The 20,025-nt window shown below is 42.8% G+C and overlaps 1 protein-coding gene across 1 annotated transcript; it reads left to right on the top strand.

Moving 5' to 3' along the window:
* Positions 1-5,828: 5,828 nt before the first annotated feature.
* On the top strand, positions 5,829-12,453 carry TTC1 (tetratricopeptide repeat domain 1). The gene is made up of 7 exons (XM_075276392.1): positions 5,829-6,124; positions 6,421-6,481; positions 9,261-9,373; positions 10,483-10,519; positions 10,604-10,752; positions 11,849-11,903; positions 11,990-12,453. The coding sequence occupies exons 1-7, from the start codon at positions 5,861-5,863 to the stop codon at positions 12,121-12,123; spliced, it is 813 nt and encodes a 270-aa protein (XP_075132493.1). The 5' UTR covers positions 5,829-5,860; the 3' UTR covers positions 12,124-12,453.
* The last annotated feature ends 7,572 nt before the right edge of the window (positions 12,454-20,025 follow it).

The raw sequence follows: 20,025 nt of genomic DNA, 5'->3' as shown, positions 1-20,025 counted from the left end.
AAGTAAAGGTCATCCCAGAAAACCTTTTTAAAAGACCTTGACTTATAAAAGATTGGTCATTGGACAGAAACCAGGTTTTTGGACATCCCAGGGGTCATATGAAATCATGAAAAGCAAGGTGCTGTGCCTAGTAAAACAAGAAATGAGTACGCCACCTAGAGCTTTGTCCTGAAGATTTGTGGAGACCAATGCACACGCTGCTCACTCCATTTACTGGTGGAAGGTCAGAAAATAGCCAAGCATGCTTGTGGATTTGTCTTTATTGCCTGAGATGAGAATATCCAATAAATATGGTCCTCTTTATAGATAAAACTCCTCAGTACACACATTTACAGAATATTATCCCTCCCCCGCATTGCATCAATTACCCCATAGCAAGTTACATTCTGAAAGACGCACAATTGGAGTAAATGGAGTAGAATGGCCTTGTAAGGGTTAACCAATGGCACCTCCTCAGTGTTATCTACTGGATAGCGAATATTATAATTACATATATCTATAATCCTGTAAAAAAAAAAAATCACCGTGAAATATAAATCACTTGTCACTTTCTTTCAATGTTACAAAAGTTTTCTTCAGTCATTTCTGAGTTATAACTACTCTGGTCAAAGGAAGGTGACAACCAATATGGTCACCATCAAAGCCAACTGAGATTGTCCCTTTCCCAGATTTTCCCTTCATCGTTGCTCCCTTTGCAGCCCCTTTATAAAGCATTTTGTGGCTCCATTCAGGAGCTTGGGGAAGTTGAGTGACAACCCCGATGAAAGTTGCAATAGTAGTCATTTACAGGTGTCACTTTTGGAACTCAAGAAGGGAAAAGGCTATAAGTACCATATAGGCAGCTGTTACGGGTCCTCTGTGAGAGGGGGGTCAGCCCAGATCCAGGTCCTTCCTTTATTTTAAAGGGGTTTTCTGGACTAAAATGATCAGATTGGTGAGGGTCTAACACCCGGTACCCCCACAATCAGAGAATAGAGCAGGAAGCAGATAGCGCCGTTCTCTGTGTAGTGGCCCGTCTGAGCACTGCAACTTAGCGCCAATTCAAATGAATGGGAGCTGATCTGCAGTAGCTGGTCTACTTCCTGCTGATTAATGGGGGTGCTAGGTGACTGACCCTCAACCAATGTGATATTGATGACCTATGCTTAGAATAGGTGATCAATATATTTAGCCTGGAAATTCCCTTAATGTGTGATGAGAACCAGCACAGACACCTCTCCATAGGCCCTGGCAAACAAGGGTCATAGAAGATCACAGAAAATAAATGGGGACAACACGCATCAAATCCTCCTATCTTAGTTGATTAGGGGTGTTGCTTTGTCAATCCCCATCAGCAGGGGGCACTCTTTTAATTCTTCCATTGAGTCTCTTCACTTCTGTGTATGACTAAGAAACTGCTGAATAAATTTTTACATCTGGACAGGACACTTGGCCCATAGTTTTACTATGGGGTTGACCTGACATAAAGTACAGGGTGCAATTTATAGCTACATGGGTGTTATGCTGTCTTTTTATTAGGGGAGTGTAAATACACAATATTCTGGTTGTATAGTTGTTGTGTGTATTTGAATTATATTTATTGCGTGCATTTGGTATATATTTCAAAATTCTATTTTTTCTGGTGTATTCATTATTTCATATTACATAAAAATAAAAATATATAGATATGACTACATTCTTCCCTGAGTATTAGACGGCTGCCGGCCACTGGCGTGACTATAGTGATCAGGATGGTTGCATTAGTGAGCCCCCATAAGCCAAAGGGGCCCACAGGTTACTCTCATCACACCAGGGCTAGGTAAACTTTGACCTCCTATCTGATTCCCTTTGATGGCAGGCAGTCTGGCATTGTACATTTATTTCCCCTGCCCTCTGGTGCACTGGAATGAGAAAATGTATGATACACAGCCTTCCACTGTCAGAAAGGAGAAAAATAACCCTGTAATGACACAAATGTCAGTTGGTCAGCAGCATATGAGCAAGGAAGGATTCTGTGGAGGAGGCTGTTGTACAAAAGGGGGCAAAATTTTAAGTGCGGGGCACCAACAAAAGGTGGGTATGATAGTCTTGTGAGCACAGACATGTTGTGAACAAGTCTTCACGGTCCAGATAGAGAAAGAAAGGGAAGTGTAAATGCTGCTAAAATGTACAGATGGGATGTGGCTGATGGTCAGGAGAAGTTGCATAGGGACACCCAAGCTAAGTTTTTTGACCTGCCCCCTTAAGCCTTTAGTTCTGCCCCTGCTGCCAACATTAAAAAATTACAGAAATCCACAATTACTGGTAAATACCTATTGGTTGTATGAAAAAGTACAAAATTTATTTATTCATGCTTTTCAGTGATATTACCGGATAACTATATTTGTAAATGTAATAGATGTAACAATAAAGTTATAATTTTGTGTAAACTGTTAAACTTTTTTGTCTATTTGTATTTCCTTTAGCAATATACATTAAATGCACTATACTACTGCCATAGAGTACCCACATATGCCAACAGTGCCATAATGTGCAAACATATGCAACATACGCTCACGTGTGCACTCTTGTGGACGCTCAAGGATAGGTGTTTGCACGCACTAGACATCAGTACAAAGCATTTACCTTCAGGGGGATCAAGAGAACCTTTCACCACCTCCAACTCTTTCCATTGTTCAATAGGCACCAATCCACTTTTTCTCTAGTCCCCACCATTCCTGAGCAATTGTTTCTGTCAGGTTTAGCACCCTATATGCTAATTTAGTTCCTTACCATCAGGTGGGCGGTCCCAGACTATCTGCTCTACCAAAGGACCACCCACCTGCTGGTAGGGAACCATATTAGCATATCATGCTGCAACTAACAGCACTGATTGCTCTGGAACTGGGAGGGCTAGAGAAAAATTCCTACTGCGTCAGAAGCAATGGAGTGCTATCTACTGAACTATGTAAAGAGTTGAAGTTGGTGCAGGAGGTGAAAGGTTCCCTTTAAACCATCAGTCAGTTGTCAAGACATCCAGGGATTGAGGCGATTCTCATAGAGCAGAAGAACTACATCTGTGATATTCTTAAGGAGCATGGTATTGGAGAATACAACAGAAATGACCTCCATATACCTCCGCATGAAACAGAAGGAATTCAGAAGTAAGTGTCTACCTCCAGGTTAACTAATGCCACAGGTAAGTTGGGGTGTAAGAATGGGGGCCCGTGTTGCAGGAACACACCATTATGGGGGTATCTGTGCTTGTATCAGCTACTTTGGGCTAACTAAAAAATAGACAATAAAAAACTAGTGTATAGTATTCTATATCTTTATTATTCTATATATTTAGTATTCTATACCATTAGTATTCTATAACTTGATTTCAAGTTATAGGTTTTTTTTACTTTTTTGCTAAAACTGATTTACAGGTTCAAGACACTTGGGAAATTAGATGATTCACATTTCCGAAAATAAATGTAAAGGTATATATTTTTTTTTATCATAGCAGTCATATATTAGTGACTGGGGTGTTAGTAAGTTACTATACTTTTTATTTATTTTGGAGTTTTACAAACTAGGGCACATGTTCAGGAGGAGACTCAGGTAAGTCTGTGGCAGCTGCCAATAGAGGAAGCTTTCTGCATATATATTTCTTTATTGACTAAAGATGTTTGCAGTGACTTCCCTCTAAGGGCCCTACACGGATGTGTTCATGCTGTGAAAAACAGTCTGTGTATTGGCAGAATGCACAGCATGAATACGCCTAGGGATTCTACCATTAAAATCGAATTTTTTGTCAGTCACACGTAGGAATAGCCTTAAGAAAGGGTGTTCTTCTCCTACCTTTAGATGCCTTCTTACTGTGTAACCGGCCATTGTTCTTGTGGCCGCGGGCATGCGCAGTTGGCTCTGCCCGAGGCCTAGAAGTTTGACCCCCAGCGCCGGAAGAAGACGCGTGAAGAGGCCGTTCCAGAAGAAGATGGAGGCGGCGCTGGAGAGTTCTCTTGCAGCATTGAGAACGCCCCCAGTGCTATGAGAGAACTCATTTGCATACCAATGAAAACCAGTATTTCTACGGAACGGCGGCGTGGAGAAGACATCTAAAGGTAGGAGAAGAATAGCCTTTCTTAAGGCTATTCCTACGTGTGACCGAGAAAAAAATTTGATTTTAACGGTAAAATCCCTTTAAAGGGATCCTATCACTCAGACACATTTTTTTCTAGGTACCATCTCGGAATAGCCTTAAGAAAGGCTATTCTTCTCCTACCTATCGTCGTCTTCTTCTCGACGCTGTTCGCCTACAATCCCCATTCTTGTCGGTAAGCAAGTTATCTCTCTCGCAGCACTGGGGGTGGGCCCCAGCGCTCAGACAGCACTGGGGGCGTCCCCAATGCTGCGAGAGAACTCTTCTTCAGCAGCATTATCTTCAGCCTCTTCTTCCGGCGGTGGCTTGTAAACTTCTAGGCCTCGGGCCTTGGGCAGAGCAGACTGCGAAAGCCCACAGGCCACGAGAAAATGGCCGCGGTAGGCGAACGGCGGCGTGTAGAAGACAACGAAAAGTAGGAGAAGAATAGCCTTTCTTAAGGCTATTCCGACGTGGTACCTAGAAAAAAATGTGTCTGAGAGATTGGATCCCTTTAAGTCAACTGAAATGCTGAATCGTCTACTGGTAGCTGCATGCAGAGAGAATTTATGCTACATGCAAACGACTGTGTGCATGTAACCGGGCTGTGAATAAAAGACTCTGTTGTCTTTTGGATGATATTCGTGTACTGCACATGCCTCCGTGCCCCATTTACTGCTGCCGGTGAGGCCAGCCTGGGGCCCTCAGCTGCATACATAGGCCCATGATAATATACAGGCATGTGTATGTGGTGGAAAATAAAGAGAAATTCTTAAGGGCTAGTTCACACGGGGACATGGAGGCGAATTTTGACAGCGGAATCCATGTCATAATCCGCCTCCATATAATGCTAGTCTATGTAGAGGGCTAGCTCTTTTTTTTTTTCGCTAGCGTTTTTTAACGCTAGCTCTTTTTTTTTCGCTAGCGTTTTTTAACGCTAGGCGAAAAAAGAAGCGAGCTGCCCTTTCTCCAGGCTTCCGCCTAGCTGCAGCACCCTCCGATGTCGGCTCATTCATTTGAGCCGGCTACGGAGGGGAAAGCTGCGACCGCAATGGTTGTGGCAGGCGGGTTTTGGCTCCCGCGTCACTCTCTGTGTCAAAATCCGCCCCCATGTGAACGAACCCTAATTTTCCGCTGCCGTTTTCTAGCTGCCTGCATTCAGTCGCGGCATTCTGGGGCTATTTAGGGCCAAGGCTGATGGCAAGATTGTGCAGAATTTTTATTTTTTCAGCATCTTGCTGATTACGTGTCAAAATCTGCCTGCAAAAAACTCTGTGTGAATACACCCCTGCGCACTGGGAGGCAGAATCTGCTGCAAGTTTCTATGTGTGAATGGCCCCATAAAACTTCACCGTATAAAACTCTTTTGACATTTTTTCCGATGCAGTTCTAACTGCACTGTGTGAGTGCGCCCTTAGGCTTAGTTGGAGTATGACCTGTATTTGATACCATCCACCTATCAGTAACTGACAAATTCAGTGGGACATCCCTATATTTTGTCTTGAGTGCCAGAGATAAGTCAGGGCTACAGCCATATCTGTGATAATGGTAGAGCAGAGAGTCCATAATGCAGCAGCAACCTCTCCATCCATATTATAGAAGACACAACTATGATGAAACAAGCTTGTGATTATTGTTCTCTAGCAACAAAGTTTATTGAAGGTTTTTTTCCCCCGCCGCAGCATCTTAGCTTCCTAGAGCGTGACGTAGAGCGGTGCCGGAAGTGACGTTGGCAGTATCGCTATAGTGACACGGAAGCTATAGCAGCTGGGAAAGATGGAGGCTCCGGAGATTGAACGCTCCGGCAAAGAAGAAGAGGGGGAGGAAGACTTTCAAGACTGCCGGGAGGAACTTGTGGAGAAGAATGAGGAGGGAGATGAGGCTGCAGAGCGGCCTGAGGAGGAGGTAGAAGATACTGGAACAAAGCCTAGGTGTGCTGAGGAGGAGGAGGAGGGGGCTGTATCTGCCGGAGAAGATGTGGAGCTGGACGAGAAGACTCTGCTGGAGATGGAGAAGGAGCTGACAGAAGAAGAGAAAGAGGTGACTGGGGGAGGGGTAATAGCCTGAGTGGTGACAGCCCTGTACATGTGTCCTATCAGGATATATATGTATATATGTGTGTATATATGTGTGTATATATGTATATATGTGTGTATTATATATATATATATATATATATATATATATATATGTAATAGGGAGGGGTACACACTGGGAAGCCCCTCAGTGAGGTGCTGCAGAGAATACGTATAGTGGCCACTGATGGAGCGCACTGTAGTACCTGTGTGACCTGCGCTCTCTACATGACTGATATATTATCTACTTTCTGGTTAAAGGAGAGGAGGAAGGAGAGCACCCAGCTGAAGGAAGAAGGGAACGAGCTCTTCAAGAAAGGAGGTGAGAGCGCGTCTTCATGGTAAACTGTATATTATCTGTCTGCCCATGGGAGATAAGAGTCAGAACATTTCTTCTTCTCCTGTTATATGGTGACATAGTGAGCGTACATCTTGTCAAAGTACAATCTTGCCACCAAGAAAATCAGTTTATAAGCATTATACACACTTTTTTTTTTTTTTTTCTTTGTGGATGTACTAACAGGTGAAATCAGGTGGCCGCAGCCGCACCCTCGGTGCACCGGACCCCTGATTTGCATATGGATTAGAAGGTTTTTTTCTTTACTATTTATTTTTGAGAGGTCTCACATTAGAGGTCTATGTAGACAGCTAGCGTTCTTTTGTCCGCTAGCAGTTTGTTCCCACTCGTGGAAAAAAGAAGCGAGCTGCCCTTTCTGATTCAGCCACGGCGTCCACCTTGTGACAACACCCTCCGGACAGGGCCCATTCATTTGGGCCTAATCCAGAGCAGAAAACCGCAACGGGATGCCAGTGCAGTGCACCGTCATCCCATCACGACTGAATGTGTTCACGCGGAACCCTGTGTGAACTAGCCCTAAGGTTTATGGTGTTTACCATGTAGAATAATTAATATTTTCTTGATTTTATTTTAGGGGTTGTTGCAGACATGGTGATACCAATTGTGTGTTGTGTTTTGTGGGGCTTTTTTGGTTGTTGTGTTTTTTTCCTCTCCATTCAAGGGATATATGCTTTCTGATTGATAATGGGGGGTGATCAATAGTCCATAGTCTCCCCTTCCCTGGAGTTACTGAAATGACAGGGACTGGAGAATAATAAATCATTTTCTTCTCTCCTGTACACAAGTGAAAGTATAAGTGTATGTAGCTCTGCTTTAACCAGTCATATCTCAAAATCTGTGGACAAGAGAGTTAGAGCCATTTAAAGTGACAGTGTCCCTGGACATATCGTGTTTGTGGTTCCTCCAGAATTGTTGGGGTTAAAAGGATAGGGGATAAGTGTGTGATTGGGTTAATGTGGGTCCAAAGACTGGAAACTTAACCAGACAGCAGAAATCTCGTGTATTGGGCTGTAGTTCACATTCATTTCCCTTGCATCATTCACTTCTGTGGGGCTGATGGAGTGCTGTGCTTGGCTAACTCAGTAATTCCAATTGAATGTAAAGTATCGCTCAGTTCGCAGAGGGTGCTCAAGGACTGCCATTCTCTTGACTGGTGGGTATCCCAATATCGAGACTCTCTGGAGAGTGGAATAGGAGGAAGAACATATGACGTCATCAAGAGCTCCTACACCGGAAACCAATGCAGTGTGAAGGTGAACGGGAAAAGGACTGCTTATTTCCAGCAGGCCCGAGGGGTCAGACAGGGCTGTAGCCTGAGCCCAACGCTTTTCAACATCTACATCAATGAACTGGCTACAGCCCTGGAGGCCTCACCAACCCCAGGCCTCACCCTGAACAACCGTAAGGTGAAGTTACTGCTATACGCTGACGACCTCCTACTCCTGTCCCCCACCAAGAAAGACCTCCAAGAAAGCCTGTCCAAAAATTCCTCCAAAAATTCAGCACCACATGGGCCCTACCCATCAACCACAAGAAGACCAAAGTCATTGTATTTCAGAAGAAGGGCCCCAACAAAGCTCAGCCAATCAGGAAGCTTCAAAACAGCAATAGAAACCCTGAAAGTAAAAGCCTGCAGAACCTTCTATGCCATCAGAAGACAACTGTACCACCTCAAACCACCGGTGAGGGTCTGGCTGAAGATATTCGACGCAGTCATTGCTCCGATCCTCCTCTACGGCAGCGAGGTTTGGGGCCCAGCCATCTACCCAGACCAGTCAAAGTGGGATTCCAGCCCAACAGAGACCTTCCACTTGGAGTTCTGCAAGTACCTCCTCAATGTCCATCACAATACCTCCAACATGGCATTCTGGGCAGAGCTAGACAGGCTCCCCCTATGGCTCATCATACAGAAGAGAGCGCTATCATTCTGGATGCACAGGGCAGCAGCCCCGGCTCTTACCACCACCAAGCCTGGCTGAGCCACAGAGCCCTGAGCAAACACGACACACCCCAACCAAGCACCAGCCATCTGCCAAGCCAAAACCCCCAACATGCCCTGAACAAGGCTCAAATAAAAAGAGCCATTGAGAGCGACAAAGAGCGGTACATCGAGGAATGGAGAAGCGCAATAAATAACTCCAAGAAACTCACCGTGTACCAGTCACTGCAAAGAGACTACTCCATGGCCACCTACCTGGAAAAAATACCCCACCTCAAACGAAGACTGACCCTGAGCTGGTACAGACTGAGTGCCCACAACCTGGAGATGGAGACGGGGCAACACAGGCAGACGTACAAACAACGGGAGAACAGACTGTGCCAGCACTGTGACCAAGGGGCCCTAGAAGACGAGACCCACTTCCTGCTACACTGCACCAAATACTCAGCTGTGAGGGCCGTCTACTACCAAAGACTCTCTGCCCACATCCCAGACTTCACATCTGCAGACAAGAAGAGGGAACTCTACATCCTACTGGGAGAAGAAGAGGCCACTGTGGAGATCGCTGCCCAATATGTGTCCAGCTGTCAAACCAGAGGAAGATGAGACTCCATGGACTGTTATACCCCAAACCACTACTCACCACTCTCCCCACCCCAACTTCTCCCCCCCAAACACACACACGCACACTTCTGGGTTAAGATGTTGTCTGGTTTAGAGACTAGATTTTCGACCTGTGATATGTTTTCCATTGTGGCTACATGCCATGTCTCTACGAGATTCTCATCCTGTGCTTTTCCTCAGATTACACTGAAGCTGAAAACATTTACTCTCAGGCACTTCTAAAATGCCCGGCCTTTTACCAGAAAGAAAGAGCTATTCTGTATTCTAACCGAGCAGCTGCCAGATTAAAACAGGTAGGTCTTTGGGTATGTACACACATACTGGATATCCTGTGGATTTTCCATACAGATTTGGCCTTTGAAAAGTCTGCAGTAGAATATAGTGGCAGCAAAGTGTATGTAAATGTAGAAACCACTGCAAATCCACGTTAAACATGCAGATTCGCAGAAAATTCATGGTGTGTGGACCCGGCCTTATCATATGGATGAAAATACCAGTAAGTCCCTCCTTCGAGAGGTCGCGCTGCCACCATCATTTTATATAACGAGATTAGTGGGAAAAATCCATTTCAGGTTCTTTATTGCAGGGTGCTGCTTTATGCCAAGGTTCTGTCTAGACAGAAGGTTAGAGTCACATGGCTGAGTTTCATCCTTGTGTGAGCTAGATTTACCAGTCTGAACAGTAGGCATACTGCGGCCGCACCATAGACTCCTAGCATTATAGTTCTCTGCCTCCCTACCCTATAGTATTCCCTAGTGACTACAGTACAAGACAGTATGTGGCTGGACCTTAAGGACTTTTAGTGTAGTGTTCTGGCTGGCAAATCTGGATCCGGCATGGACTGGGTTTCACAGCCTAACTCTGAGGTATCATGTCGTGTTCACTCCCATGCATGAGTTCTCTCAGCTTATTTTGCTGGTGCCAAAACTGCTGACGGATGTCTAAATCTATGTTGTGGGATCAGGAGGCAAAACCACCAACTCTGACTCCTGCTCTAGTTCCTTTATAGAGGGCTGACAGTCATGGTCAAACAGTGGCAGATCCTCGAATTCATAGAAAAGCCACTAAATATGTAACAAACTATCCAACAAATGATATGTTGTCAATAATTGTATAATGTAGGTAAACATGAATCTGAATTTTGTCTCCACTGCCCTGGTATAATCTGTATCAAGTCTTTATTTGGCCTCTCCCCTCACTTTCTGTCTCTATCCCTCTTCCCTCATAGACTGTAAGCCCTCATGGACAGGGCCCCCTACCCCACTGTCCCATTTGGTCAATGTTAGTATTATATATGTTTGTATATTTTGTGTATCTTATGTAAAGCACCATGGAATTAATGGTGCTGTATAAACAATAATATTATTCGATTCTAAGCAGCTTCTTACATTGTTTTCCACAGGACAAGACAGAACCTGCACTAACAGACTGTACAAAAGGTTTGTACACTCCATTTATTCACCTTGCTCCCTTCCCTTACTCACACTAAGCTTACATTATTGGATATCTTTTATTGTCTGCAGCAATAGAGTTAAATCCTGACTATATCCGCGCATTGCTGAGAAGGGCTGAGCTCTACGAGAAGACGGACAAGCTTGATGAGGCACTGGCCGATTACCAGTCAGTTCTAGAAAAAGACATGTCATGTCGCCAAGCCAAAGAGGCCTGCATGGTAAGGGGTTCCCATAGCGCTCTATAAGGCACCTGGCTGGTCAGGTGTACAAATGAGGGTCCTTTTGGGGTAGTCCTGTACCAATGTACCAGTCACTTAGAGGCATATTATTAACTGATGCACAGTAACGTCTCAATGACCCATTACTAAATTGTATATTATGGACATTTGTCTGTTTTGGCGATAAAGATATCTTTAGGGAACTGAAGATGCCTCCTCGCTGTAATCTGACTAGGTGTGCATCACCTGATGAAGCATGTACAGAAAAAATGCAAGGGTCAACAAGGTGGCTCAGTGGTTAGCACTGCTGGAGTCCTGGGTTCGAATCCCGCCAGGAACAACATCTGCAAGGAGTTTGTATGTTCTCCCTGTGTTTGTGTGAATTTCCTCCCATTCTACTAAAAAATGTACATTGTGATCCCTATATGGGGCTCACAGTCTACATGAAAAAAAAAAACAAAAAAAAAACAACAAATGCAGACAGGAAGGAGTTAATATAGAAATTAAAATGTATTTATTGAGGCTCTTATTAAAATAGAAAAGTGAAAATTATAAAAAGAATTGTGTGGCAGGGATACTGGACAAATAGTGGTGGGCGACCTCTTGTATTGCCCAATCCACTGCCCGTAGGAGTTATTGAGGGATAGAAAAACTGTATGTTTTGGAGCAGAGATGGGCCACGCCTATGCCTCATGTACACACTGGCGCTTAATTCATAAAGGGGGCTTTCTGTGCCCCGTCCTCCTGATTACTGGAAGACCTGACAATCAGACACTTATGCACCCACAGGACTGGGTGTAAGTTTCTATAACGGCACAACCCCTTTAAGATTACCACACTTTAGATTGCTTTTCACCAAACGCATGTCGTTCAAGCTCCTTATGAGCGCACACATTCATGGTTTAGGCAGCGGCTTGTATCCTGCAACACCAAATGATCTGCTATGTCATAATCCAATATGTCCGACGACTCCTGGACCTCTCTGTTGATTTCAGTGGAAAGAGCTTTTTTTTTGTTTTTGTTTTTTTTGGTAAACCTCATTTTATCCCACTTTTTTTGTTGAAAAATTATGAATTTTATTTATTTATTTTTGTAGCGTTTGCCAAGACAGATTGAAGAGAGAAATGAGAGATTAAAGGAGGAAATGATAAGTAAGTAGATCGGCCGCAGCTCTCAGGCCACGAACACTACGACCCCTCGGCCGAGAGAATCTCACCTAGTGTTTTCTTATTCTCAGGTAAATTAAAGGATTTGGGAAACCTGGTCCTTAAGCCTTTCGGACTTTCTACAGATAACTTCCAGCTGAACCAGGACTCTAACACCGGCTCGTATTCAATCAACTTTATTCAAAATCGGAACAATAATAGATGATATGTTTTCAGCAGAGGAGACCGGATTGTCACATGGTCAGAATAGACTTAAGTCTCCCTTGCTGTGCTGCTCCAGATGAAGCTATCAGATGCTTAGCCGTAGTTGGAGCCTGTCACCCCATAATTTTTTGCTTTCTCATTTTGTGCCTGGCTGTGCTATGGTAAGGGTAGCTGGGGTCAAGCAGCAGTTTACATTGGCTCACCATGTTTGTTCGTCATATATGTGCGGACCATTGTTTTAACCATTGGAAAAACCTATAAATTATTTAACAGAAAAAAAAAATCTGTTTAGTTAATTTTTCAGCGGAATTGATCCAGCATTAAACCATCCGAAATACACATGTCCATAAATGCAAGTGCAGTGCTGGTGTGTATCCTGTTACTTCTTTACGTACACTTTGTTCTGTCTGTCTATCTCTATAGTAATCCCAAGCAATGAAGCTCTTGTGTAAAGTCCTTACACTCTAATAGGGAATTTTCAGACAACTCTTAATATTTACTACCTCAGATTACTGCAGATTAGAGATGAGCGAGTACTGTTCGGATCAGCCGATCCGAACAGCACGCTCACATAGAAATGAATGGACGTAGCCGGCACGTGGGGGGTTAAGCTGCCGGCCGACGTCAAAGCGGAAGTACCAGGTGCATCCATTCATTTCTATGGAGCGTGCTGTTCAGATCGGCTGATCCGAACAGTACTCGCTCATCTCTACTGCAGAGGGTGGAAGCTGCCATGTTCTTTCATTGAATGGCGGGAGAATTCAGCTTTGAAAACTTCGGGTTGTGAATGTCGTTCTGAATTATACAGTAGCACAAGCTGTAATTCATGATAAATGAAACCTAGCAAGTATCAATGTATTTACAAGGACACTTAACCTGTTCTGTAGATTGGTTCTGTATGTTAAAAGGGTTTGTCTTTTGGTATCCCATTCAAAGGTTATCATAGAGCTGGGTGATTACTTGAAACCGATCTACCAGGACAGCCAACGTGTCTTTGTTCATGTTGATTATTTCGGTTTAGTTATTAAAATGTTTGTCATGTTCCCTCTGCAATTTTGTTCGGACCAAATATGTCTGAAACAACTGCTATTCTACTCTGCGTTTTCTTCAGACGGTGGTAATCACCTGTCCTGGGCTCCAGCGTAATTCTCTCATGTCTTAGGCTCCTCTGACGTACGTCAGGGACAGCTGAGGTCTGTGATTTGGCCTCAGCAGTCCCCAATGTCAGTCAGAGGCAAAGACAGCAGGGAGTTGTGCCAGAGCCCAAGAGAGGTGACTAGCAGTGGTTTTTGTGTGTTACTCACCTGGACCTCTGATCATTATACTATGGTGTCTCTTCGACCCCCCCAGAGAATAATCGCAGTTTCAGTTGGGGCATGTGATGTCCGAACAAAACTCCCGGGCAGATCTCACAAGGTTCATCCAACACCTACTCATACTGTAAAAGAGGTGGGACCTGAATAATTGTGACTGAGGTAAAATCCCTGATTAATTGCAATTTCAATTTGGCTCATGTTCATCCCTAGGTCATCATATGTGATATCTGGGAGGGGCGGACGTAGACCCCACACAGATGAGCAGCTCTGGAAGTTACAGCAGACAACTGGTATAAGTAATAGGAGCAGCGCTGCAGTTCCTAGAATCTCGTATCCGCTTACTCTTGTAACTTACAGAGGGTTCAGCTGACGGATTACATACTATATCTATTCTGGGGATAGGTCATCATTCTGAAAAATACTTCTGGCTGGATAGTCCCTTTAAACAGGTGTTGTAAGGAAGACATTCAATTTAAACATACTTCTAGAGCCAAAACCATTCTAGGAGTTTTCCAGAAGTTGCATATTGCTTGTCCATATCTAAACAATGTGTTCCCGATCCACAGATTAGCCGCTCAAAGCGGCAGCAGTGTTTGGTTGAGTGGTGCTTCACAGTCCATGTGACAGAAGCTCAGTCCCATTCAAGTGGATGGGGCTGAGCCACACTACTAAATCTAGCCACTACGCAATGTAGGGCAGTGTGTTTATTTGATGAAGAGGTTTCTTCAAGCAGCTGATTGGTGAATGTTCTGGGTATGGAGGAATATAAGATAAGGAGTTATGTCTTATATGGAATCTTTCCTGTATATCTTATTGTGATCTATAACATGCAGCTCAGGCTCCTTTTCCCTTTAACTTCCCTTTTGCCCCACAACAAATGAACTCACTGACAGAATTAACAAAATGTTCCTCTTTATTGAGTTTTATATTAATGCTACACAACATTCTGTTGCACGGACGTACTTGTGAGATGCGTGAAAGAAAAAAATACAACATGGAGTCTCTTCATCCACATACAGACAAGGATGAAAATGAAGTCAGATATAAAAATAAGACTTGAAAGTGAAGTTCTCAGAAGAGAGATCCAGATCTCAGAGATGTCTGGACCAGGAGGATGTGCTATACTGTATACAGGTCAGCAGTCTCTGGGTATATAGAAAGAAGAAAGACCGATGGATGCGAGGATAAACTGCGCTACTCTCTTGAGATAAAATACGTTCTTTATTCCGCTTTTCTTAAAAACACGACGCTACATACAGCGTTTCGGGGGATTCCCCTTTCTCAAGTGTTACAGAAACACACAATGTACCTTAATAAAAACAAACAAATATCATAATGAATACAGGATATAGTTTCCTACAAAAAAAAAAAAAAAAAAAGGTAAACAACTAAACATGGATTTTAAGTCTCTTCCAACCATTATTAAAGACCTCAGTGTTACCCTCCAAAATAGTTGTCACTAATAAATGGTCTGGGTAGCTAAAGAGGCAAACCAACACAGATACAGAGTATAAGTCATCAAATGTAAATCATCCAAAACCAACAACATATTAAATACAATATACAGCTAGATAGGAAGAGGGTTAGGGTAAGTTTTCTTACCAGACACAAAGTCAGGAGCAGGGATCAGGAGCAGAAGCTTCCCTGCTGGGGTATGGTTGTGATACTTGTGATACACAGCGTGGAGTGAATCCACCACGTGTGTATTTATTTATTTATTTTATTTTATTTATTTTTTTTTTATATATATTTTTATATCATGGACCTATTATACCAGTATCCATGTTACAGTCTAAAATAAGACCTATTTTTTAATAAAATTCCCTCATTTGAGGAGTAATATTCATTGTGGGTTCAAGTTGATAACAATGTATTATATAGTTTTTATTTATTTATATACTTATTTATGATGAGGTTTCAACCTATTTCTTAAACAGATGTTTTAATCGTTTTGGGACTCCTGATTATATATGTGAAAATGCACTTTAAAGCATGATCAGGGTCCGTGGCTTCCTGAATTCGAATATGACCTGTCCTTTTTACACATCACAAAACACACTGTGAAATAAGATTATGGTCTAGGGCTCCCTAATTTTGAATGAATCTGCCCAGGCGTTTAGTTCCAGTGCCCTAATTGAACAGCGTTTTGTCTGCACCCTCTGTTCTTTCTGACAGAGGGATCATCTGTGGACAGCAGTTTTCAATTAGCTTGAGCGGCTGGTGGGGATTAACAATTTGGATACATGTGACCCTCCCTACCAGCGTGCGTAGCAGGTAAAAGCCCGCGTTACACACGTGGTGGATTCACTCCACGCTGTGTATGACAAGTATCACAACCATACCCCAGCAGGGAAGCTTCTGCTCCTGATCCCTGCTCCTGACTTTGTGTCTGGTAAGAAAACTTACCCTAACCCTCTTCCTATCTAGCTGTATATTGTATTTTATATGTTGTTGGTTTTGGATGATTTACATTTGATGACTTATACTCTGTATCTGTGTTGGTTTGCCTCTTTAGCTACCCAGACCATTTATTAGTGACAACTATTTTGGAGGGTAACACTGAGGTCTTTAATAATGGTTGGAAGAGACTTAAAATCCATGTTTAGTTGTTTACCTTTTTTTTTTTTTTTTGTAGGAAACTATATCCTGTATTCATTATGATATTTGTTTGTTTTTATTAAGGTACATTGTGTGTTTCTGTAACACTTGAGAAAGGGGAATCCCCCGAAACGCTGTATGTAGCGTCGTGTTTTTAAGAAAAGCGGAATAAAGAACGTATTTTATCTCAAGAGAGTAGCGCAGTTTATCCTCGCATCCATCGGTCTTTCTTCTTCATTTATCGTTCCCTAAGGGGTATTTGGATGTTATTACTGCTGCTGTAAATCTCCCTTGTGTTTGGTACACGATCTTTTCAAATATATTTAAGTGTATATTTGGGAATCATCTGGGTTGCTCGGTATATATATATATTTTTTCTTGTGGGTATATAGAAAGTCACTGGAATTATAGCATCAATGTAAAATAAGATTACAGGTTATTCCCATCATGGCTTTCACTTTAGACTATCCAAACAAAGTGTGCAGTCATCTGAACAGTTAGGTGACTAGAAAGCACACGGACCAAAAAGGAGGGCACCAAATATTTTAACTCTTTATTTCTACATTTATTGAGAGATTTTTGCTGGGAATACATCTTATATAGGTTCAGTATGTTACCCTGGTGGGTATATCACACTATAAACCCCACTATAAGATACTTGTACAATAGTGCGGCCTTATAAATAAAGCAATACAGGAGTGATATGGCAGCAAGACCTTAACCCTTGTGCGGTTCTCCTGTGCCTAACTTAGGCTCCATTCTAACGGAGTAACGCGCTGCTCATTTAGACACGTATACACGTGTCAGAGCGTGGCACTTCAAAACAGATCTCATTGATTTCAATAGGTGCCCGCTTACGCACGTAACACATTGAAATCAATGGGAATCTGTTTTGAAGCGCCGCGCTCTGACACGTGTATACGTGTCTAAATGAGCAGCGCGTTACTCCATGAGAACCGGAGCCTGACATCACCTATGATCCTCTGGCAATGTGCGTTTGCTTCATTAAAACCACCAGGGTTTGGATCTTGCAGCCATTATATGGACCATGGCCTGACGACAAAATAAAAGGTAAAATCTAGTATATTTACAAGAGTCGCGCTCAATAACCACGAAGCGTCAAGCAGATCAGACACACTATATCATTTACAAGTAAAATAGAAAAATAAAAAACCTCAATCAAATTTTAACATTAAGGGACAATTTACAACAATCTAAAGGAGTGTTTCATTTCCGATTTTCCAACAGGTGGCGATAGAGGCACAGTTTTTGTTTTTTTTTTCTTTTTTAACTTTTTTTTTTTTTTTGCATACCCATCTTGTATAGTAATGAGATCTTTCTAGGATATGCCATCACTTTAATACTGTGGTGGTCTGACCTCTTAAACCACTACTTATACTGAAAATAATTGTTTTACACCCCTCACACCCACCCCAGAAGGATTACTCCGGCCACTCCAGTGTGCAGAGACATACAGTGCAGCCCCCATTCAAATGCATTGTTCCATGAGATGAATTTATGTTTCTGCAATGCCCATGACAACACTTCCTGTCCCTGTTCTCTAGCATCTGTGTTATCACGGAGATGTGATCTGATTGCTACAGAGCCCCTATGACAACACTGAGCGGCCTCTACACAGGAGTGTGTTGTATTGAGCTAGTGAGTACAAATGCCTACGGTGACCATCAGAGAGCATAAAGTGAGGACCAGAAGGGTGTGTTGTCCTTTACTGCACTTCCTTGGTTACCCTATCAGCCATGTAGAACTAAAGAAAGTTGAGAACACTTGGAAATTGCTGATCTAATAAATCTGGTGAACAAAGGGGTCTTATGGCTGCTTGGCAGCACTTATTGAGGCACAGGGGCTGCCCCAATTTCTGGCATTTAACAGCATGATATCGTAAAATGAGACTATTAATCTGTTTTCTTCTAACACAGGTCAGCAAATCCCATCATAAATTTAAGAAAAATTAAATTAAAAAAAAAAAATTGTCTGCCTACAGTCACCACTAGAGGGAGCTCGCTGCATCCTGTTATGCAATAAATAATAATACAGTTTACAGTAAACACCCCCTGGTGGTGACTACAGGTAGTGCCAAGGTATATTCTGAAATTAAAGAGGACTTTTCACTACCTTCACTAACTCCAGTTCTTTAACAGATGCAGCTCCACTGATTCCGACACAGTTGGGATTTTTTCTCTAGCCCCTAATGTTTCTGAGCAATCAGTGCTGTTCGTTTTGGTGTCTGATATGCTAATTAAACTCTCTAATGTAAAGTGAGGAATAGGAAAGGGGGCGTGACTCAGTGCTCCAATCAGATGCTGACTGTAAGAACTCATAGTCACATCCCCTTGCCTGCTCCTGTCTGACTCCACTTGATATAAGAGAGTTGATTGATCATATCAGACATCAAAACTAACTACACTGACTGCTCAGGAATGGTGAGGGCTAGAGAATAATTTCCTAAACCAGTGGAGCAGAGCATAGAGTGTGTTGGAGTAGTTGGTAACGTTTTTCTTCCATTTTTTTTTTCCTGAGTATTTTCTTGAACTGGACTCCTAATTCTGCCAATGCTCTTAAAGGAGTTCTCCAAATTGTAAAACTAAAGGTGCCCCACTCATCTAGAGCTTACACAGGGATCCCATAACCCACAGCCTGCTCCAAATCACTAGAAATAAAAGTACCATGTGTGTATCATTGTGACAACTTGTCAGGTGATTGTGCAATCAAATGCAACTAGTGATCGGTGTACTGAAAGCATACACTGGACACGTAGTTTGAGTCTGGTATATTCATGAGGAAAGTGCCCCCTATAGTCACTTACAGGCTGCAATCTATTCTTTCCATGGCACATGGTACTAGGAATATGGGCTTATAGTTATAGAAGGGCAGCCTAATAAGAAGGCAGAGGTAAGTCCATTTATTAGTTATGTTACGGAGGTTTGGGAGGAACTATAAAGTGCAACTCCAGCCAAAAAGTGACCGTTCAGCTTTAGATCTCATCCCTATGTAATGTAACAGCCCCTTTTACGTACCTGCCTGCTATAAGGCTATATTCACATGGGCATGAAAAACAGATGAAACGCTCCATTTTTTAACTGTTTGGGACTTTTTACAGATCCCTCAAGACTTGAGTCTATTGACAGACCTGTGAAAACTGACTAAAATGGGATGTTTTCTATTTTATTTTTTTGACATTCTGTCAAAAAATGGACATGTGACTAGCCACATTGTAATCAATGAGATCCAGTGATAAAAACTGGTGTAGATAGATTGTTAGACGTTTGACATTCATGTGAACAAGGCTTATTCTGGAGATCCCACACTGGCCATGGCTGAACATCACTAGTAGAGATGAGCGAACAGTGTTCGCTCATCTCTAAATTCACTAGTATAAGGCTCTGTTCCCTCTGGGTAACGCGCCGTGTATTCAGACACGTACACACGTGTCAGAGTGTGAGCGCTCAAAACAGATCCCATTCACTTCAATGTGTGCTGCGTCACATGTGCTACACATTGAAATCAATGGGTTAAAAAGCCTTCCATTGATTTCAATGTGTAGCGCCCGTAAGCTGGCACCCATTGAAGTGAATGAGATCTGTTTTGAGCGCTCACACTCTGACACGTGTATACGTGTCTGAATACACGGCGCGTTACTCTGTGGGAACGGAGCCTAAGACAGAAAATAAGTGCATTTGTGGCATTTTCTGTGCTGTGGCTTCATGGCAATGCTGCTCTTTAAGCAGGGTCCCAACAGGCTTCAGCTGAGGCCTAGTAGAAGAAAGTAGTAAGGGCTTAAAAAAAAAAAAAGACCAAAAGTATTTTTATTTAGACTGTTGTTCCACTTTTAGCAAAAGAGTTTTTGGCTCATGTCCCTCTCCATAACCCCGGAGAACCCCTTTACCATCCAGTGACACTATACATCCGGCATAGGCAGCAGGAGAGTCTGGAATGAGTTAGAAGTTACAAACCCTTCATTGAAAAGTCAT

Source organism: Leptodactylus fuscus, chromosome 5, assembly GCF_031893055.1.
Source record: "Leptodactylus fuscus isolate aLepFus1 chromosome 5, aLepFus1.hap2, whole genome shotgun sequence".
NCBI lineage: Eukaryota > Metazoa > Chordata > Amphibia > Anura > Leptodactylidae > Leptodactylus > Leptodactylus fuscus.
Note: the sequence above shows the minus strand (reverse complement) of the source record. Positions and strands in the feature narration are given on the sequence as shown.